Source organism: Lutra lutra, chromosome 4 (genome assembly GCF_902655055.1).
Source record: "Lutra lutra chromosome 4, mLutLut1.2, whole genome shotgun sequence".
Classification (NCBI taxonomy): domain Eukaryota; kingdom Metazoa; phylum Chordata; class Mammalia; order Carnivora; family Mustelidae; genus Lutra; species Lutra lutra.
In genome coordinates this window covers 96,615,710-96,638,784 of record NC_062281.1, presented here as the reverse complement: position 1 = coordinate 96,638,784, position 23,075 = coordinate 96,615,710, and the positions used below count along the sequence as shown (strand labels likewise).

The following is a 23,075-nucleotide window of genomic DNA, read 5'->3' as shown; positions in this document are numbered from 1 at the left end:
ACCCTGTGGGCCACCCTAACCCATGGCTGGCCCAGAGCTTGGCACTAACCCAGGGATTAATTGGTTACAGAACTACTAGGAGACACAAAATTTCTGTTTTATCTTCTGGTGTAGACTTCTACATATTCAAATACCATATTTTAGTAAAAGCTTAAAATTTAAATCTAAATATAAAATATTGATTTGATCTTAAAAAGTAAGGAATGTATATGAATTCTGAAAGTTTAAACAGTTCTAACACAAATACAAGCTCGAGAAGAATTTACATAAATGTGTGGATACGTCTTTCCATTTCTTGCCCCATTTCTGGCCCCCTACTTCCATGTTTCAACTCTTCTAAACTACTCTGGGCCTCTAAAGATGCCAGGCTATTTCTTTCTTTCTTTTTTTTTTTTTAAGATTTTATTTATTTATTTGACAGAGGGAGAGAGAGATCACAAGCAGGCAGAGAAGCAGGCAGAGAGAGAGGGGGAAGCAGGTTCCCCGCCGAGCTGAGAACCCGACGTGGGGCTCGATCCCAGGACCCCGGGATCACGACCCGAGCCGAAGGCAGAGTCTCAACCCACTGAGCCACCCAGGCGCCCCGCCAGGCTGTTTCTTAACTCTGCGTTTTATTCCTGCTGTTCTTCCAGTTCTTAGAACATGGTAGGGACTTAATAAATGTTTGTTGAATAAATGCTTCACCTTGGAGAAGTATTCCCTCAGAGTACCTAGCGCATAGTATTTAAAAGTTGTTGAATTAATGAATAAATCAAATATCCATGCTGTGTTACTAAGGGAAACTAATGCAGTCTTAGATTTTGAGCAGCCTTTTATGGGAGAAATTATCATTTATATTCTTCTCTAAAGGAAGATAATCTTTTTAAAAATTAGGGTCTATGAAATCTTGCTGGTGCCATGAATTTTAACGCATTGCCTGGGAGGGCTGGGAATAGAAGACCTAGCTGGTGGGATGTGGGGGAGAGGACAGGAAGTGAACCTGGAGGTGGAATTAATCGATAACAGCTGTGTGTGATCACTTGTTGAACTTGGGTCCTTTCCGTCATCTCTTTCTGCAAGTGATTTACAAAATAGAGATGTCCCTCTAATAAGAAAACGGAACTTGTTGGGAAAGGAAAATGTAAATTTCCAGCAACAGTGGCTAGAAATATCCTTTAAAAAATAACAATCTTACTTTAAAAATGCTCTGCATGCTGAATCAAACCAAAAACCACACACATGTTTTTTGAACACTGGTTTTGCTGGCAAGAGAGTAGAAGTTTGCAGAGTCAAGGCTAAAAACGAAGGAAACTCCTGAATCCAGACAGGTAGGAGGGCGCTGCACACAGTGGTTGTCCATGCCTTCCAGTGGCCAAAAGTTTCCAACCTAAGAGTGTGCAGAAGACAGTGACAAAGCTAAGGGCCCACGCAAGCTGGGGACTCTGAATTGGGGACTCACATAATCTAGGACCCCTGTTCCTCCAAAGCATGACCACCTCATGTGGTCTCGGTTTTGGGGGAAGAGAAAGCAACCCTACCCTGATATGGTGTGTATACCAGCCAGTTGTCAAGCAGGTCTGCATCCTGATTTCACAAGGCCTCCTGTTCCCAAGGAACCTAAAGAATCAAGTGGAAAGGGTTCCTCATTGCTAAGGGACCAAGTCTTCATAGGAGCAATGGCAAACCTTCTCTGAAGATATGCGCTCTCAGTCCAAGCCTCAACGGATTTCATCTACTGAAATTCCCCCAACTATATAAGCTCATAATAAAAAATCACAAGGAAGAGGTGCCTGGGTGGCTCAGTCGTTAAGCATCTGCTTTCAGCTCAGGTCATGATCCTGGAGCCGTGGGATCGAGTCCCACATCAGGCTCCCTGCTCACGGGAAGGCTGCTTCTCCCTCTCTCACTCCTCCTGCTTGTGTTTCCTCTCTTGCTGTGTCTCTCTCTGTCAAATAAATCAATAAATCTTTAAAAAAAATCACAAGGAAAAAGTTACCATGAACAAGAACTGGTAGAAACAAGCCGCAGATTTGGAACGAAAAGATGTCAGATACAAAAACCACAGAGTACAGAATATAAAATAAGGCTTTTCAGTGTGTTCAAATGATGGAAGGAGGGAATGGGACGCTTGAGGAAGGAGCAAGAGATGCAATCTGACCGGATAAAGGTTTGAAAGACAGCCATACAGAGTGTCTAGAAATGAAAAACAAATCATTGAAGCTTTTTAAGTTAAGTTACGACTGCATACAACTGGAGGGGAGACTCGGTTAAGCACGAGTGAGAATTGAAGAATTACACATGAGGCGGTAGAGGGAAACAACAAGATGAAAAATGTGAAAAAGAGGGTAAGACACTCCCAGGCCAAAATGAGAAATTTTAAGATATATCTGATCGGAGGTAAAGAAAGGGGGAGAGAGGCAATACCCGAGGAGAAGAAGACTGAGTATTTTTTAGTATTGATGTGAGATGCCAATTTGAGGATTCAGGAAGCTCAGTGAAACTCAGGTAGGGTGAATAAAAGCTACAGGTGACTTCATAATGCCTCTGATGAGCAAAAACCAAAATGATCCTAGAAGCGGGAAGAGAGAAAAGACAGATTACCCGGAAAGGAATGACAAACTAATAGCTTGCTTTCTGAAGCCACAAGGGATGCCAGAAAAAATGATGGAATGATACCTTCAGTGTGCTGAGAGAACAGGAAACGCAGGATAGGAAGAATAGCTCTAGTGCCCAGCGGATATTACAGACACGGAAATGACATGGAGGGAATATGGCACCCAACATGAAGCCTTCGTGCCCGATTCACAGACTAGTAGATGATGCCACGAAAATGGAAAAATAAGATTTATACCTCCACTGCGGGGTAGAATCAGTCTTTGTGGTCTTCCAGAGAATTCGTGTCGGGCAACATTGAACTAGTTAGAGGAACAAGTGACAGGGGTCCAAGCTAGAAGAACTTCCAGAGATGGGCCAAAGCAATCTTTATTGGGCAGCGCCTAAAGCCCAGGCAGCCCTGGGTTCTTTGTGAGCATGACCTTGTGGCATCAGCACAGCCGGAAGGGCAACCTGTCCTTCCCACCCCTGACCAACACTCACAATGGGACCAGAGATCAGTTAAGTTTCAGTGTGTCCTCCAACCAGGAACGCTGGAGGGAAGTGGTTTAATTTTAACTTGTATATACATTTGTGTGTGTGTGTGTGTGTGTGTGTGTGTGTTTTAAGGTTTTGTACCTTTTGTACTTTGAATTACCTGCCGGTTGGTGGGGCATTAGTGGGTACCATTACCATCTTTTTAATGCTCTGAATTCAGGGAAGAAATAGTTGAAGGCCAGGGAGGGAACGACCTTCCCTTGGTGCCTTTCTTCGTAGTGTATATAACACCTATAGGATAGAGTCTGGCCTGTAAAAGCAGAGGATCTAAAAAATATTATATTCCTGGGGCGCCTGGGTGGCTCAGTGGGTTAAGCCGCTGCCTTTGGCTCAGGTCATGATCTCGGAGTCCTGGGATCGAGTCCCGCATTGGGCTCTCTGCTCAGCAGGGAGCCTGCTTCCTCCTGTCTCTCTGCCTGCCTCTCTGCCTGCTTGTGATCTCTCTCTGTCAAATAAATAAATAAAATCTTAAAAAAAAAATATTATATTCCTTTCCTCTCCCATGAGGCCAGGGTCCATGTGCAGAAGAGGGTGATGGTGGTTACAAACTGGGTTGTTCTCCAGGCCAAAGGGGTGGAGGGTGGAGTCAGGAGAGGAAGGTCTCCTTCGGGGACAGTTAGAAGCAGATTCTGCTGAGGACCAAGAATCCTACCTTGGTAGGATTGCCTCCTACCTTGCCTCCCCGATTTTTCCCTTGGTCTAGAAACTGATTAGCTTTGTTTCTCAGGAGGCTAGATGGAGATGAGAAAAGGAAGTGATATCAGATTTCTTAAAGCTGCACCAGCCACATCTACCTTGACTTAGATTTCAGAAGTCAGGATAAGAAACTAGCCTTGTTAGTTTCATATTTATAATGGCTTCTTAGTTTCTTCCCCCTTTCTAGGCATCTCTGCCCCAAATCAAGGATGGAAGGTCACATTTCAGTCAAATAGGACCATTCCGGTGGCCACCAGAGCTGAGAAGAAACTCAGGATGGCCTTGGGGATGGGGCAGTGCAGACTGGGGTGGGAAGGGGCTGCAGAAGACAAGAGGCAGGGATGACTGGTGGAAATGTAGGAACTCTCCATCCGGCTGGGTTTCCTACTACGCAGTGAAAGCCAGCACCATTCTCCTAGAGGAGGTTTCCAGAGGCTGCCAGAGGAGTCAGAGTCTAACGGGGTCGGGGATACCCTGGACATGACATGCTGCTTCACTTCTTCGAAATGGTCTCTGGTTGTGGGGGCGATCCTTCCAAAAATGGCAACAGTGGTTTGACATGTATGAGAGGTCTGAAAGGGGTAGTGTAGATTCATAAGGACTTGAATTTCTGGGTTCTGTCAATGGCTCAGAGGGACAAGAGTTAAAATAACAAAATATAACAGGCCTGTGGCTGTGTGTCCGTGGTAGGGTGTTCTCAGTGCGGGAAGTGGATTGGACCTGTTTGGACAGCTGGATGGGACATTTCCGGGGTTCTGGGCTCAGCAGCATAAGCTTCAGTGGAGGCCCTAACTGCTCACAGCTCCCTTTCCTCCTGCCTCAGCGGCTTTGGACAAGCAAGCTCATTCTTAGTCATTTAGTATTTTCTTGACAATTGTGTATCGCTAGGTTTTGGGTTGGGGTTGGGGACTGAGCAAGTTCAATGAGCTATTTATTGCAAAGGAAAAGAAGGAATTGGAGGGGAGAGAATGTGCAGAGAATGAGAAGGTAGATTTCGCGGACAAGGGTGCTTATTTTCCCTCTCTACCGCTGGCAGCCAGGGCTGTGTGTGGGGAGATGTCTCCTTTGCGTTCACAGATGTCACGGAGCTGGGAGCACGGTGGTGACACGCCTCAGAGCTGCCTTGGCCCCAGAACCTGCCCTGTGTCTACATTATCTCAAGGCAGATTCAGAGAGGATTACTATTTTTACATTTGGCTGCCATGATTTCTGGGCCTCCTTTCAAACACTTAGAAAAGGATCCTCTTCCTAGCTACTTTAACCAATTACACGCTATTTCCTCAAACCTGTCATCTTTTTCATTTCCCCAGGCACTTGGTCAGACACAGGTCAATGCGGGGACACCTCAGTAGCTTTTGTTGTGAAGCATGAGGTTCCCAGGCAAACACCACATTCTTTGAGCTCCCATGTAAGCCACATGGACTCCTCATTCTTTTGCCTATGGCTTTCCTCCAGATAATGTTTGAGGGAAAGTGGCGACAATTTGTATCAGAAGCTGTCTCCGTGTCCTTGCTGTCCCCAGTACACGTTTCTGTCCCAATGCTTGTCACATCAAATTGAAATGATCTGTTTACACATTTGTGTCTCCTCTGGCCTCCTCTAAACTTCTCAATAGCAGGCACTGTCCCTTGTCCTTTTTGCGTCATAGGATGTTGAGTTGAAAGTTTTAGCTGGGGCTCCAAGATACAATAGAGACAGAATACCAAAGCAAGATCCCACGCCTCTCTGCAGATTTTTATTTTTTTAATTTTTAAATTTATTTTATTTTATTATTTTTTAAAATATTTTATTTGTTTATTTGACAGAGAGCTAGAGAGAGAGCACAAGTAAGCAGAGCGGCAGGGAGAGGGGGAGAGAGAGAGAAGCAGGCTCTCTGCTGAGCAGGGAGCCTGATGCAGGGCTCGATCCCAGGACCCTGAGATCATGACCCGAGCCGAAGGCAGCCGCTTAACCAACTGAGCCACCCGGGTGCCCCTCTCTGCAGATTTTTAAAAGGGGAGCATTGATAGCCAGTTCCATGATTCTGAGACACCTCAATCAGATGAAGGATATAAAAGGGGCTCAGATTCGTGAGGTTGTTTCTGAGGACAGAAACTCCTGTGCATCATCAATGCACCAAGCACACAGTTGGTGTGTGCTGGAGACACCATGAGCTAGACCCTAAATCATACTTGAGAAATTTAATGTGGTCTAGAACAGGTCAGTGAGGGAGAAAGAGACAGAGACAGGGGTTCACATAGGGAACATAGGGGGCAGAAGGAACACAGGGCTGCATTTGAAGGTCATTTGCCCTTGTACGAGGCAAGGCATATGTAAGTTTGTCCAACAGGCCAGATACCCTGGAGTCATGATGAGCCCTCACCGGTAGAATACCTGGAGGAGGGCAGGGGAGGGGACCTGAGCACTGAGTCATGTGAGAAGTGCCCCTTCCCAGGACCGGGGGGCTGCGGGCACATCAGCCCCCTGGGGGAGAGGCCAAGTTTTCATCGGAGCGCTCGGAAATTTCGTCATGTATTTCCCTACTGAGTGCACTTTAAAAGGTCAGAGAGAGATAAAAATAAAATTTCGCTTTGATTAGAACCTACTGGTCATGCTGAATCAATATATCAGTCACATTTATTCCCCTAAGTGTCAGACACAGGGCCTGACTCATCTTAAGTGTTTGATAAATACCAGACTGAGCTGATCTGATTTTGGAATGTATTTTTCTTCTACCGAGCCAAAATACGTCCAGGAGGCAGCCCAACTGAATGGCAGTCCATATTTTATTTCAGGGTTATCTCTCCTTAAATAACTTTTTGGGAAAGATTTTATATGAATAATTAAAATGAGTAGCTAAATATAAATGTACATTTAGAAAGCAGCTTTTCATTATTATGCATAAATATTGTCTCGCTCCAAAGACACGAAATTTTTTCATCTTTTTTTAAAAGCAGGCTCCTCATGGAGCCTCACATGGGGCTCGATCTCACAACCCTGAGATCAAGACCCCAGCTGAGATCAAGAGTCAGACACTTAACGGACCGAGCCACCCAGGTGCCCCCAAAGACATGATCTCATTATAACCTATGGAAAGCCCAATAATCCTGTGGTCCAGTGTTTGGCAGTGTCACCATCAAAGACATACCAACCCAATGGAAAACTTTCACTGAAACCACTGGACATCCAGGAAAACATCAAGAGCATTACAAGGACAGTGCACAGCAAAACTTCTTTTAAAAAATCCTCTTTTGCAACTTCTATCCTCCTTAGGAGCTAACCCAAGCTCTTCATTCTTGACATTTCCCTGAAACTCTCTGAAGTCCACTCCCTGGTCTCTTGTCCCTCATGACTTTAAGTCCATTCTCACCAGCAAATCCTCCCTCCTCTCTCTTAGACCTTTCTCAGTGTTCTCTGCAGGGTTCACTCCACTGAATTCTTCATGAGCTGGAGGGTGGGGGAGAGACTCAGCAGAAAACACCCAAGATTTTCCTGAGGGGTTGGGTCGAGAAGGAAGAGGCTGTGAGTATTTCATTGTTTCCTCTGTCACTCCACATGAGAGACTTGGCAAAGGGCAGCCCTGGGGGGTTAGGGGAACAGCTGACCCTCTGTTTTACCACCTCTAGGGCTTTCTCCACGCCACAGTCTGTGCCATCAGTAGCTTGATAATAAAGTGAAACCCTATAAGAAATTTAGCCCTTTGGTTTTGTGCCTGATTAAAATGTATAGTACAATATTTTATCTCATTAGTCACTGAGACCTGGGTGTAAATGAGTATTAGATATTTTACTGATAGTAGGGTCAGCCAGTAAATTAAGAAGGCTAAGGCATGAAAAAGAAAGCCTCAGAAATGGGAAAAAGTGGGAACATTAGATCTTTTGAAAAATTTCTTTTTCAAAACATTGGCAAGGGTTAGTGCTGGTCCTAGAAAAGGCCTAGGCAGACGTTATTATTTTGGGGAATCTAGATGGCTGGCAGGGCTGTGAGTTGATGCACACTTTAGGGTGAGGAGGGGTACAATTTGTTCATGTGTATCAAAAGCCTTACAATGTACCTAGCAAGCTTCCATCCAGTAATTCAACTTCTTCTTTTTTAAGATTTTATTTATTTGATAGAGAAAGAGACAGCGGGAGAGGGAACACAAGCAGGGGAAAGGGAGAAGGATTTCAGCCCCCACTTCCCCAGCAGAGAGCCCTATGTGGGGCTCAATCCCAGGACCCTGGGATCATGACCTGAGCCGAAGGCAGACACTTAGCGACTGAGCCACCCAGGCGCCCCCAGTAATTCTAAGAACTCATTCTAAAGAACAAAAAAGATGCATTCCTAGAGATGGCAACTAAAAGGCAAGTTAAAATTAACATAGTAATTGCAGGTCAATCATTGAAAACAGCCTACATGTCCGAGAACAGAGAACTGAGTGAGTGAATTAATGTTCATTATTGGAGGTGATACTATGTAGTTGTGAAGAATCACATCACCCAAGAACATTTATTTATATGAGACATATTCCCAAAGCCAGTAAATAGAAAGTAGTTTCTTGGGGCGCCTGGGTGGCTCAGTGGGTTGGGCCTCTGCCTTCGGCTCAGGTCATGGTCTCAGGGTCCTGGGATGGAGCCCCGCATCAGGCTCTCTGCTCAGCGGGGAGCCTGCTTCCTCTTCTCTCTCTGCCTGCTTCTCTGTCTACTTGTGATCTCTCTCTGTCAAATAAATAAATACAATCTTTAAAAAAAGAAAGTAGTTTCTTTTTTAAGATGTTATGTTCTTTATGTAATCTCCACACCCGGCGTGGGGCTTCAACTCATGACCTCGAGGTCAAGGGTCGGATCTCCACCCATCACACCAAGCAGGCATCCTGAAAGTTTCTAAGATAATATGCACTGTATGATATCATTTGTTAAATACAAATAATGAGGAAAGAGACTGGAAGGATACAATAACAGTGGTTATCCCTCAGTTAGGGATGATACAGATTTTGATATTTTTTCTTCCATGCTTTTCTGTATTTCCCAAAGTTTCCACACTAATCCCACATTACATAAGTAAAACAAGTAAGGAAAACACGTTTTGCAAAGAAACCACTATTTTCTTCAGGTTTGACCTGTCTTTCCGACAGTGAGTGAACAGTCTTTCAACGTGATGCCATGAAAACAGAAACAGTTAAAGCAGTTTCATGAGTCAGTGGTTTACACTGGTAGAGTCAGAGAGGGGACCCAGTGCATACGGGCTAGAAGTTACCCACAACTGGTTTGCCTTCATTTTAAGTGAGCAGATGTGTTCCTAACGTGATAGGCTGTTCACACCTGCCTGGCACGATGGTTTGAGAACAGCCTCAGTTCTAGGAAGCCCAGGTGGGCAGCCGCACTAGGAGCTGGAATTTTCAGATAAATAAAAAACACTTCCTTCACAGTTTGGCCTCTTTGGGGAATGCCAGAGAAAACCCACCATCTTGCAACCTACTACTTTACAATTGTACTTGCTTAAGGGTAGGAAACGGGGAAGCTAGCAAGATCCTTTATACACATATCAAACAGACTCTCTCATAGACCCCATATTTTTTGTCTTGGACAATTGGCATTTACATTTAGGTAACACCTTTATTAGAATAAATGGAATACGTTGGGGGTCAGTATTAGGGCAATGATAATTACCTATTTGCTAAATCTATGAAAGTCGAGCATTTTGTTGATCTAGGAATTTGTCTATGAGAAAATGACAACCTGGAAATATGAGAAAACAACCAGATTTACCTTTTCTCTTCTTTTTTTAAAATTAACACATAATATATTATTTGTTTCAGGGGTACAGGTCTGTGAATCATCCTGCTTACACACTTCATAGCACTCACCATAGCACATACCCTCCCCAATGTCCGTAACCCAATATCTTTTCCTTTTTTCCCCCAGTTTTGGTCATGGTCAAAAGCTTTTGAAGTTTGTTTGTTTTCAAGATTTTATTTTTAAGTATCTCTACACCCAGTGTGGGACCTGAATCCACAACCCTAGAATCAAGAGTCACACGCTCCACCAACGAAGACAACCAGGCACCCCAAAACTTTTAAAATTTTAATCTTCTCCTACAGTTTAAGCACAGAAGTTTGGGGGGACCTCTTTAAGGAAAAAAGTCCTTCTGGTGCCTCAAAAGGACCAAGAACCTGATAGCTTTACAGTATCAAAACACCTCTTCTCATACCAATATCCCTCTTTGCTGACATAGTTTTATTTCGAAGGACTTTTAAAGAAAGACAGTGGAACATGGCTTTTGAGGTTTTGACACTGAGGCTCCTGGGGAGCTGGGCTCTGACATAGTATAGCCATCAAGTCTTTGGACCTAAAGGGAATGACCTCATCAGAGTCACCTTGCCACCAGCCCGGGCACCCTGACTTCCCCAGCTGCTCCAACCACTTATTCTTAGCATTAAAAATAAAATAAATTTCTTGGGACGCCTGGGTGGCTCGGTTGGTTAAGCAGCTGCCTTCGGCTCAGGTCATGATCCCAGCGTCCTGGGATCGAGTCCCACATCGGGCTCCTTGCTCATCAGGGAGCCTGCTTCTCCCTCTGCCTCTGCCTGCCATTCTGTCTGCCTGTGCTTGCTCTCTCTCCCTCTCTCTCTCTGACAAATAAATAAATAAAATCTTAAAAAAAAAATAAAATAAATTTCTTTCTAAACTAGGAAAGGGTATAGACTTCGGAGGCAGATAGATCTAGAATCTGCTTTCAACTCCCTTTGTGTATATTATATTCAACAGTTGTGATAATGGTTAAGTAGTGAAATTCACAGTCCCTTGCAGAAAGGATAAGTAATGGGCCTCACAAAGTCCTGCCATTAACCCAGGGCTTCCTGATCTCATCCTCTCTCCTCACTCATTTGAAAATCATTCTCATAAGTGATTGATCTCCTCTGCTGGTTTTGCACATCTTCTAGTCTTTCCCCCAAACCTCTCCCTTTACTTTCTCACGGCACCCTAAGCCTTAATTTATTCAGCTGCAGAATGGGAGGATAAAAGCCAACCTCTTCCATTTGTTGAGGTTAAATCTAGCCCGCGCTGATCTCTCCAGGGGCTGCTCTGGTCCCTGCTCTGCCTTCCCACTCGTCTTCCCACCTGCCTCACCCCGTACACCTTGCACTTTGCCTGGATGTTCTTCCCACTTCTCCTTGCTTCACTAATTCCCATTCAGAAGCCACCTTCTGATTCTCTCTAATAACCAACACTGGATTAGAAGTCGATTTCAAAGCATTCTGAAACTCGTCTGCAATGGCATGTAGAGTACTGTATTTAATTACGTGCTTATCCATCTGTCTCTTCTCATCTGTACTCTGAGTGATGCTGGTACATGACTGTAACCCTAGGGACTCTGGCACCAGGTACAAAAAAGATGATCAATAAATATTTGTTAAATTAATCAGTAATGTATGCAGAACTTGTAGAACTGTATTGACACAGGAAGAACCTAATACAGGAGGCCATGATTATAAGGTTATGGGAGTGTAAGGTGATCCCACAAGAAGGCCACCACCAGAATTGACATAGTTGTCCGAGAGAGCCACAGTGTGGGGCTACATCCCTAACATGGACAGACTCTTTGAAAGCTGTATTCAAAAGGAAATGAACGATAAGGCCTGTATGACCATTGCTTTTAATATTTCTGCCTATTTTAAAGTCCCTGGTATATGGGTCTTGGTGCTTTTTAAAAGTTATCTTCTTGGGGTGCCTGAGTGGTTAAGTCGGTTAAGCGTCTGCCTTCAACTCAGGTCATGATCCCAGGGTCCTGGGATCAAGCCCGGCATCGGGCTCCCAGCTCAGCAGGAAGCCAGCTCTCCCACTCCCTCTGCCTGCCCCTCTCTGCCTACTTATGCTTGCTCTGTCAAGTAAATTAAAAAAAAATCTAATAAAAAAATAAAAGTTATCTTCTTCAAATGGGTGAGACAACTTCTAATGAAAGAAGTAGACATGTAAGTAATGCAAGAGAGCTATGTGTTGCCGTCAATGTCACTGTTAGGATAATCTATTGTGCCTAATTACCTTTGATCCCCAGGGAGGTTTTGGGCTGTCCATTTGTTGTCCTTACTTAACAGGAGAAATTACCGGCATATTACACAGTATAGATTTGGAAAGGGGAGTTGAGTCAGGTCCCTCTGGTTCTAATCCCACCCTCTTCCTATCTATCATGCAGCCAAAGAAGTAGCAACATCCGTGCCCCTTCCCTTCCTGCTGCTCCCAGAGCTCCCCAAATATTATGAAGGTCATTTGACTTCTACGGGTAGAAGACAAATGAGATGTGAGGATCTGAGAGACAATGTGGCCTGTTCAAGCCTTACCTGTGTTTGCTCTTTCAGCATCCTTAAATCAAAGGCTTTTTTTTAGTTACATCATGAGAAATCCAAAAGGCTGATTTTTACCCTTCCTGGCAACCAAATGTTTGTAGCGATGCCCCCGGCAGACTAAGCATTGCTTTTGTAAGCATGCCCACCGTGGGCAGTGTCTTCCATCACAGGACACAAAACCGTCAGGGCCCCATTTAATGTCACTTAAGTCCCGCCAGGCTACAATTAACAACTTTAATGAACTCTCTCCTCTCCTAGGGAAGCAACACCCTACTATCAACTCTCCTCCTCTTCCCCAGAATATTAGATAATACCTGCCTGCCCCTAACACCTGCTAGATGACTGCAGGAGCTGACAAATGTCCAGAAACCTCGTCACTCCACAGAGGCTTGGTCACCGTGATGGCCATTAGGTAGCATACAAATGACTCAGGGGAAGAACTCCAGACAGTGGGACAGGGGTTGGGGAGGATGGAAGCCCTGAGGATTTAGTCCTGGCCAAGCCCGTGTACCATTCTCTTCTACCCGAATCTGCCCTGTCCAGTGAGTTCATCCTCTGTCATGGGCATTTGGCTCTGGCGCCCGGAGAGCAAAAAATTCAAACCTGGCTACGTGCTCACTTTCTTTATAGAGCGTATGTGAGATGTTCCCTGGGGCACCAGCCGCTGGGGCTGAGACTTGTTCCCGTGTCCAGATTAGCTGAACTCACCTCACAGTTGTAAGCAAATTAGATGAACACTTCTGAACCGGGACAATGATAATACCCAGAAAAGATGAACTAATTAATAATTACAGTAATGAGAGGGCAGTCAAAATAATACCCATGATTATTTAGTATCTGTCACTTGAGGAATATGGGGTGAGCCATTGATGTCACCTCATGAGTCCTCCCTCTACTTTAGGAGGAAGCAAAGGGCAGGTGTCAGTTACAAACAAGTCTATTTGGAAGAAGGTTCATCAGGGAAGAATTAATGTATAAGGGGAAGGTCTGAAAAATAGGACTTTGAATATCAAAGCTGGGCGGGCATTCCCAGGATGGAAAATACCAGCCTATTCTTTTCCTCCTGTGCATTTGCTCAGCCCTGATGCTGCTCCCTAGCTCCCACGTTAATGTGCTTTTTTCTATTCATGACTTATGTTCTTTCCTAATTACTCTGGCCCCTAGACTCCCAAAGTGTGTCCTGATGTTTATTAATAAGTATTATTTTCAGAAGGATTACATTTTCATAACATTGCATCAATCACAATCAAACAGACTTCTTTACCTGTAGGACTTTAATATGCTACTATGCCTAAGTAAATGTCTCAGAAGAATACATTTTAGGTTGAGCCTTTTGAAATTACCATTTCTGTAGGTCGAAAACAATGGAACATTGACAATTTCATATGATCCAGCCTAATAAGATTCAGCACTTCCAAACTTGCTTGACTACAAAACTCTTCGGGGGAAAATTTTGTTGCAGTATCAGTGTCCTTTGGCCTCAACTTTGGGAATCACTGTCTTAGGTACTTAAACACAGAGATTATGAGGTGTTTGAGTCGTGCATGTTGCTTGGATTCCATCTTGCTCTGATGCGACAGGATAATGGGTTGAGCAGAATGAGAAGCAGGCACATGGGGGAATCCTGCTAGGCACTGAGGCTGTTTCCAGGAAGGGTGGCCCATTATGGCCATCTTCTTACACAGCACTTGCTAGTACACGACTTAACCTAGCATCCTTATCGGACTCTACCCCAATCCCGAAGCTGATGCCAGCCCTTTTAAAGGATGATTGTCCCTATACCATTATATTTTGTTCCTGGACCCTGAGGCTTTTTAGCAGACTAGAACCAATCATCAAGTATTGGAAATGACTGAAAGTCCTCATACCAGAGCAGGTTCCCGGAGGAAGATCCTGGTTGATTTCCAGTTGCATGGGGCAGCAGAGGAAGTTGTAACCATCCCAAACCAGGACTAGGCATAGAAAAGCAGAGGTGAACCCCAAGAGACCATACCAGTATCACAGAGGAAGGAGGGTGTGAAATCAGGAAAGTGTAGTATCATGGAAACCAAGAAAAGAAATCCAAAAGTAGGTAGTGGGACATCTGCATTGAATGCTGTTGCGAAAATAGGTACAGAGAAATCCACATTAGGTTTGGCACTGACAGGAGCAATACCTTGGTATAGAGGGGACAAAATCATGGTTTACAATAAGGGTCTGCTAAGTGCTCTATATGTATTAATTCACAAAATTCTCACGGTCGTCTTATGCAGTTTCTAACATCACCCTCGTTTTACAGAGGAGGAACCCAGACACAGAGAGAATCAATAACCTGCCCAAGGCCACATGGCTAGAAAGTGGCAGCCGGCTTTAGGCTGTGCTGGGAACCACATCGTATTCCTTTCATGACACCGCAAATCTCAGATCGGTAACTCCAGACAGTGCTTCTGGCAAGATTGCTGAGAAGGGAAAATAGACCTGGGGTGGGAGCTGGAAGAGGCTGTAAGGCTGAGAGAGGGCTTCCCCTAGAAAGTAGCAAACACTGCCTATGGGCTGCATGCTGACAGGGATAAAAGAAGGGGGGCGGGGAGGACGGTGGATGCTGGCTGGTAGAGGCATTCTCGAGCAGCAGGCGAGATCCAGATGGATCCCATGGACCCAGGGCACAGAGGGTTTGCCCTTTGACAGGAGCTGGGCTCATCCTCCATACCAGGAAGGGAGGCAGAGAAAAAGGGCACAGGTGAGTATAGCCGGTAATTTTGGGAGTGGAAAGATGACGAGTACTGTCTGCTGACTCCTATTTTCTCTGAAGGATACAGCAAGATAATCATCTGAGACTGGGGCAGGAGGTGGGTGGGGAGGGGGGGACCTGCAAGAGGACTGAAGAGAGGAGAGGTATGAAATGGCCATTTTGGGTTAGGGGTGGGAGACAGCACAATGAGGAGCCCTTAGGAAGCTAAAAGAGACAATTCAATACCCCTAAATTTTATGGATGCTCTCTCCCTTTCTCAAATTTTCATGGTTTTTATCCTATGAAATTTTTCATTCTAAATCTGCGGAAAAAGAAAGAGGGGAAACCGTCTGCCCTTTCTCCCATTACTGCTGTGCTGGGGGGAGTAGGAATACATTTGGAAGTGATGGGCTAGTAAATCCGAGATGGTCCAGGCAGATGGTTTGGGATTGCGGAAAGCTAATATAAAGAGAAATATGACCTGGGTTTCTTACCTGCAGAAACTTCATGTTTTTCCCTTTGTTTTCATCAAGGCCCATCTGTCCCTCTTTAGGACATTTTTAAAGGAGGAATGTGGGGTGATAAATGATCCCAGGTGAAATTTATCTCTGCCTGAGTTAAATCCTTGTGCTTTCCCCGAGGAATCAAGGAGCACAGACAGAACTCTATTACAGTTTCTAGAGTTTGAGAGCCAATCAACATCACCTGGGTGGCTTGTTAATCCACATTGCTGGGGCCCCACCCCCAGGCTGTGAATCAACAGGTCTTGGGGGAGCGGAACCGGAAATAATTTGCATTTCTAACAGGCCCAGGTGGTGTTCCCACCACTGCTGTCTGGGGACTGATTTGGAGTGTTTTGTAAAGTGTGTTGTCACTGGGGTGGCCAGGGATGTTCCCATATTTCACCGAACAAGGACTAGGAAAGAAGATATCTCCAGTTAACTCAAGCCCCAGAACAATTCAGATGCTGAGGTCCCTTAAACCCATCTGCCACTGCTGGACTTGTCCTTCCTTTCCCTCCCTCCAAATCACTTTGTTATTCTGTAAAAAGAGTAGCAGGGAATAATTGAATAAGAGTAACTCCTACATAAAGTGCTAACCCTTCCAGGGGTTAGCACAACTGTGTGAGGTAGGTACTGTTGTTAACCCCAGTTGAGTGGGGAGGAAATGAAGACACAGAGGGGTTAAGTGACATGACTTGAGGTCACACAGCTAAGAAGTGGAGAGCTGAATATGAACACACATTAGCTTAATTATAGTACTAACATTATTTCTACTCCTTCCATATGTCAAAGGTAAATATGGAGGAAGCTTTGGTCTCTCCAATTTAGGGAACCTTGCTGTTTGGGTAAATTGTGGTTGGCTGCCATCCAACCTAGGGACACTGAGCAATACAGGATTATTGAAAGAGCTCTGTTGTACTCACTTTTCTAAAACTGCATAACCCTTGGGCAAGTCACACAATTTATTTTCATTGTCTCAGCAATAAAATGAGGGGGTGTACTGTCTGAATTATCAAGTTCTGAAAGCATGAAATTCTCCCTGAGTTTTAGTCACGTTTTCCTCCTCAGCTCACTCATCTAGAGCTCAGGTAGATGTGTGCTACTTGAAATAACACAAACCAGGGACGCATAATCCACAGGCACCAGCCTGTTCTGGGGACAGCTCCTTCCTCCATGGTTAAGAACCCTGGCAGTCTCTTGTCCCAGAGGAAGTGAGCTTTGCAGTATGAGATGGGTTTTGCTTCAAGTGGCAGGAGAAGAGTAAGCGCTAATTATAAAGATACTCTTCTAAAAACAGTCAGTATGGAGGTCCAGTGGGAACCAGTTGGTTCCTCCCATTGGCTGGCTGGGAGACACTGAGCAAGTCATCTTGCCTCAACATTTGGATCTGTGAAATGGAGATAATTAGGAGTGTGGGGTGGTTTAGCTAGTTAACCATTACCTAGTGCTTGGTCAGATCTCCATAGCCAGACATTCTCAGGTTGAAAGGTGGATTATGTATCAGTCTCATAAACAATAGAAGGCGAGGTGGTCTTGATTTTTTTTTTTTTTCAAAACAAGAATCTAGAAAACTCTGACCATTCTCCAGAGTGTTGTTAGAGTTAACTGTCTTTGGAAGATCCCATTCATGATTTAGCCAAAGTATAGTCTCACAAGAACATCTATTCAAGGGACAGGAGGGCCAGTGGGGTCATGGAGTTGAGGTTAATAAGGTCTTACAGAGAGCTAGTCATGTATTGGGCATTGTAGAATTGCAAGTAATGATTCTAGCAATAGCTAACATTTATAGAGCTCTTAGGATGTGCCAGACATACAATCATCACATGTCATTCACATAACCCTAGGAGTTAGGTACTACTGTCACCCCATCTTACAGATAGGGAAATTGAGGTTTATAGAGGCTAATTAGTCAGACTAATTCCAGTGGGATAAGCATTCAAGGTGACAGGAGGATTTGAACCCAGAGGGTCTGATCCCAGAGCCCAGATACATAGCCATGGTGTTACATTGCCTTCATACAATGGTGAACAGGACAAAGGCCAGCCCCTCAAGGGGCCAACCCTATGGAGGGAAACAGATGGGCACCAGGAACAGAAATCCATCAACATGACCAACCATGAACTTAAAAGGAGCAACTGACTGCAACCAGAAAGATCCAGAAAGACTTCAAAGTGGAAAAACCATTTGAGCTGAATGTTGAAGGAGAGGAGTGGTGTTTTAAGAGGTGGAGATGGGGAAAGAGGGCCGGCTCAAAAGATGATGTACTTCTGATAGGGGCAGGAATACAGGTGCCACCTGTTTAATTCTTTCTTCTAATGTGCAGTTTTATCGCATTTTCTAACTTCCTGTTCTGTTCATGGGGGGTGGGGCCTGAAGCCTTAGATTTTGTAGGCTCAGAGAGTCTGAAAGTTGGGCCCATCTCATCCCTCAATGGGGTTTCAAGTATCATCATGTCCTGTGCTGAGAATCCTCCCCAAGCCAGGCCTTTCACGATTTTCTCATCAGGCAAACTTTCATTGTGCTGCCAAGCGCTGTTTTCTCTGGCCATTAACGTCTGGTATGTTTGAGCCAACCACCAGATTGAAAACTCAGGGACAACGGGAAACCAAGACTATAGAGCAAAGCTGCTTGAGCTCTCTTATTCTAGTCTCCCTCATTTTGTGTTTCATGCACCTTCCTCAGGTAAAAAGACTCCTGCTCTTTCTCTACTAGTAACTTCCTTCCTTTGACAGGTCTTCATTAATCCAATCGTTGCTGGTGATTTCCCCAGTCTTCTAACTGAAGAGTCAGAATAAGAATAGATGAAGAATCCAGGGAAAAGTAAGGAAGGAAAGGAGGGAGGAGAGGGGAGGATGGAGGGAGGGAAAGCAAAACAAAAATTCGAACTTTTGCTAGCTGGGCCTCATTTCTGCTACAGTTGTGTCTCTGATTTCAGGAAGGAGAGCTATCACATGTTACAGCTATCTGGTGTTCTCAGCTGACTGTGCACCCATGAGCCCTTCTTCAGGCTAGACTGAGAGCCATTCCCGCCCCTTCTTGGCCTCGTTTGGGTGCAGAGTCTGCTTGGCAGTATGTTCTTTTCATTTTTTGAGCACATCCATGTGAGTTTTGCTGAAATGCTGCATAGGCCATATTTTTATCAGGATTGGATCTCTATCAGCACCAGACCTTACTGAGCCTAAATGACACCCCTTCCAGCCCTGGGACCTCTATGAAACTTTTCTCTGTTGACATCCCTGAGATTTATCTATCCTGGTCTCTTCTCTACCTTTCCCACCATGGACTCCCAGTTCTTTCTTTGACTCCTCTTCCTCTGCCCATCCTTAAAATTTGGTTTTCTTTAGTTTCCCATCCCTGCCTCCTTACCCCCTCTCTATGTGCTTTCCTTAGAAGACATGCCAGGTGATCGTTCCCTGCCTGTGAGTCATTGACTCTCAATTGCTATCTCCAGGCTTGGCTTCTCTTGGTTTTAGCTGCATGCCTTCCACTGCTTGTTGAACATCTCCAACTAGAGGACCCAGGGGAACTTCAAATTCATCATGTACCAGAGTTAACTCTCATCTCTCTCCTCACTCTTCTCTATTCACTCTGTGCAATACAAAAAGGGCGGGGGGAGCATGTTCCAGACTCCACCCTTTGCCTCACCTACTCCTACTCTGCACCACCCTACCTGTCCCTCCATTCATTTATCATATATTACTGATTTTAAGTTCTAAACCTTTCTGGAATTGATCTTCCCCTATAGATCCCTGCTATCATTCTCTACTTGAAGTCCTCATTATTTCTTATACTTTGGACCACAACTGTTTCTCCTGGCCTCCAGGCTCAATGCCTTCATATCCATTCTCCATGCTACCTCTGGAGTAACCCACCTAAGAGGAAATCCACCAAGATTCTCCTGCCTGAGATCCTTCATTGGCTCCTCATCACAACAACAAATTCCTAACTTTGAGCCTGGCAGAAAAGGCCTAGCATGACCTGGATCTGCCTCTCCTGTTTCATCCCAGCACTCCTTGCCTAATGCTTCATACACTGATGATGATGCTAGGAGAGTAGCTTGTAGCTTTCCAACACCCCATGCTGGCTCATGAATTCTATTCTATTCTATTCTTTCCTCTGCACAGTGTCCTTCCCACCCTTCTTCATCTGGATCACACTAATTCATCCTTTAAGACTTAATCCAGCCATCACCTGGCTTAGGAAACCTTCCCCAAAACCTCAGGTTAGGGAATTTCTGCTGTTGCCTCCTGCTCTTATTATTTCTTGACCTATGAAGAGCAGGTTGGAATGATCTGTCTGGGAATCCTTCTCCTCATTAGGCTGTAATCTCATCAAGGTCTTAGCTCCTTTTCCCCCAGTTCCTAGTCCAACACCCCACATATAGTAGGTACTCAGTTAATGTTGTTGATCAGAACATAACCTCACTGAGCAGGGGTCATGAATTTTCCACCCCTGGACTCCTAGCAGGTACTCAACAAATGTCCCATGGGCAAATGCTGTTCCTGTTGACAGCTATAATGGGAAGAGGGGAGGAAAATTCTGATCACATAGTGCTTAAATATACTAAGGAGGTCAGGCATGATAGAAACTGCACATCAGTATTTCATCCCTGATTGGCGTTCATCTTTGAGCATGAGATTTGAAGGTATTAGGCTCTCTGGTAATTATTTAAGAGAGTAATCTACCACCAAGCCCTCTCATAAGCTCTCCCACATCACCAATGGTCATGATCGCCTCAATAAAAGGAATTATTATGAATTAAGAAAATTATGGCAAAGAAAGAGGGTTTGAGGGCCAAGAGTTGACCCTGGGTTCCCCCAAGTGGGCTCCCATGGTTCCCTGGGATGAATTCTCCAGACCCTGCTTCCCACCGAGCCCACCCATTGACCGTCTTCCCAGTAGTCTCTTTGCATAAAAGCTCTGCTGCTCCATGGATTGTCTTTGCTTTTGCAATTGCAGAGCATAAATAGCTAATGAGGCATGCTGGGGCCAACAAGAGGAGCCTCTGTGGATTCCATTTGGTCTCTGAAGGGTGGGGGAATATGCATTTTGAACACCCACTTCCTGCTAATCCTCCCACCAAACCAGTCAGGCTGGTTGTAATGTATTATTAGAAAGCCCACACATCCATCTTTAGAACAACAGAGTCACTTGTTGCATGAGGAGTGTTTCACATCTATAGAAACATAATGGAGGAATGGGGGTGGGGGGTGTGGGGAGCTGGGACAGGCAGGTCAGGGACGGGGGTGGGGGCAAGCATGGCCCAGAGGACAGAGCTTGGGTTTCAGAATTAGGTAGAGTGGATTTAAATGCTGCCCTGTCTCCTGCACGCTGTGTGGCCTCGAGCCCATGACTTAACTTCTCTGAGGCAATGATGAACTCTCATGAGCTCTGGTGAGGATTAAAGGAGGCGTCTGTATGGCACCTAGCCCAGGGCATGGAGAAAAAAGGTGCTGGCAAAATACCAGTTCCTCTGACGTCAGTGCTTCCTGGGGTGTTCTTGCAGGGCAGAAAAGCCCCAATGGATGCTCTCCACTACCTGCTGCTTCTCCTGGGAGCAGAGCATTCTTACCAGCCACAGGAAGGGAAGTGCTGCCCGGCACCCTTACTGGCCACACAGAGCCCCCCGCCCAACCCCTGTTGCAGGACTAGCTATTCCAGATAGACCCAAGGGATGGAGCTGCCATTCTGTTTGAAGGGAGAGAATTTTCCAGGCTGCACTGCGAAACAATATTCCCTCAACATCTCAACAAACTTTACTGTTAATCTGAGCTTTCCTTTCCTCCTTCCCTCTGTTCTTTTCCTCTCACTAGAAAAAACACCACGAAATGAGAGGACTTGTTTCTCAAACGATGCCCAAAACCAACAGGTACCAGCCTTCCTGTCTTCCCAAACACCATCATGAGTTGTGACGGACATTGAATCACCAACCCTCTCAGGAAAACCCTTCCTTCACTTTCCATCTCTTTCTTTGCAGAAAAGGAAGTGATGTCCTGAGGGAAAAGAAGCAACTAGAGGTACCTAAGTGAGAGGAGCAAAACATAAGGCTTTCTCCTTTCTTCATGATGGGCGTCTAGCCTCGCCCCTGCTCTCAGCTTTGGATTCTCCAGTCCATCAGCTCTACTGCCTTCTGCATTTGTGCCTCCAACGCTCTTTCTTCCTGTGTCCTTCCCTGCCCCCAGCCCCCAGGGTGAGCAGACTCTGGGGCCTTAGCAAAGGCCTGCATTCTCAGCAGCAGCTGCAGGGGTCTCCTCCTCAAGGAGCCCCCGAAGAACTAGGGACCCCATCCTGGAGCTGGGGGTGGAGGGAGGGTGTTGGTGCAGGTTACGCAGCAGTACTGGGAATTCACACCCCCAGAGAAGGTCAGAGTATGCTCACCTGCTTCATTCCAGGGACTGCATAGTGGGCTCTCCTACATCCCTCCCATCATTAGTCACTGGTGTCCTTCCATCCCAGCACGCAGCCCCATGCCACCCTGCTCAGTGCCCCCCCAAGAGCCTCGATGTCTCAAGGAGCTCTTAGCCTGAGAGCTGCTCAGGTTCCCTGATCCAGAGCTGCCTGCGCAGGCGCCAGCTCTCCATGGCAGAAAACCAGCCTAACTCTGAATAAGTGCCCTGAGTGGCTGGGGTGTGATGATGCTCAATCAAGTCCCGTGAGGCTCAGGTCTGGCCAGGCTTCTTGCCAGCCCAATGCTGGGTCGGATAAGGGTACAGGTAGCCCAGGAGTCCTCAGCAACCCCCCTAAAGATCTCACCCCTATTCCCTTCACCAGCTAAGCTAGAGAAGAGTACACTACCTCCAGAAGATGATCTGCCCCAGGGAAGCCATGGTGAGGGGAAGGGTCCCTTCCCTCGGTGTGCTGGCTGCTGGGGGACGTGGAGCTGCTGCTGCCCTCCCGGAGCTGTGACTCACAGCCAGCTCTCGTGTGCTGGCCTTAAATAGTGTGTTCAGGCGGGGAGTGGTGCGTGGCGGCAGACGGCTCAGGTATGAGGAAACAGGGCTGCCGGGCAGAAGTCCCCGCAGGCGCAGAGACTGCCTGCTCCCAGCCAGCCTGGGGAGGCTGAGCTTGCAGAGCTGCCTCTCTGGGCCCTGACCTGGCCGGAGGGGAAGAGGCAACAGCTGTCTGGACCCCCGGCTTCAGGGTCTTTATGCAGCACACGTCTTCTCCTCCTGACTCTGGAAGGGAGCAGTAGGGATGGTAATTTAATCTCCAAATAAGAATGGCCTGGAATAGCTCAAAGGGTCAGGCCGTGCCAGGGATCAGGGAGGATGGAGTCCCTCTCCTTGGGGGCAGTGGATGATCAGAAAGAGGCTGGTCACCATTGGTGTGGTATCTCCAGGAGGGAATTCATGCCAAGAGACCGCAGGAGGGCTGTGAGTGGGGATGACAAGAGGGCTGAGTTTGTTGCCGAGGACTGAGTTCCCCCTCGGCCCCTGAGACGGCCCAGCTGGGAGGGCAGATGTCTTCAGGCTTCTTCTCAGCAAAAAGGGGAGAGGGCCTGCCCTGCCCACCTCACCATGACTTTCACACTCCCAAGAGACACTGACTGACATTCCCCAGAACCTAGTGCTGTTGGGAGAGTGGGTGAGAAAAACTGATCTCCGACATTTAATCTAGCCCTCAGACTTGCAAGGAGGCAGGAAGTTCTTAAGGCACAAAGCCCTTTCTCTTCCTCTTGTCCTATTGTTTCATCCATACCCTCTGGACCCTGGAGGAGGGCCCTGGAGAGTAAACA

At 46.0% G+C, this 23,075-nt stretch overlaps 1 protein-coding gene across 3 annotated transcripts in view; it reads right to left on the bottom strand.

Annotated features, from left to right (window-relative positions):
• VTCN1 (V-set domain containing T cell activation inhibitor 1) overlaps nt 1–22,311 on the bottom strand; it is a 57,786-nt gene extending 35,475 nt beyond the window's left edge. For all 3 annotated transcript variants that reach the window (XM_047724629.1, XM_047724628.1, XM_047724630.1), the window contains exon 1: nt 22,136–22,311. In XM_047724629.1, the coding sequence (XP_047580585.1) occupies nt 22,136–22,167 (32 nt within the window). In that variant the 5' untranslated portion in view covers nt 22,168–22,311. The remainder of the gene's footprint in view (nt 1–22,135) is intronic.
• Between the last annotated feature and the right edge of the window lie 764 nt (nt 22,312–23,075).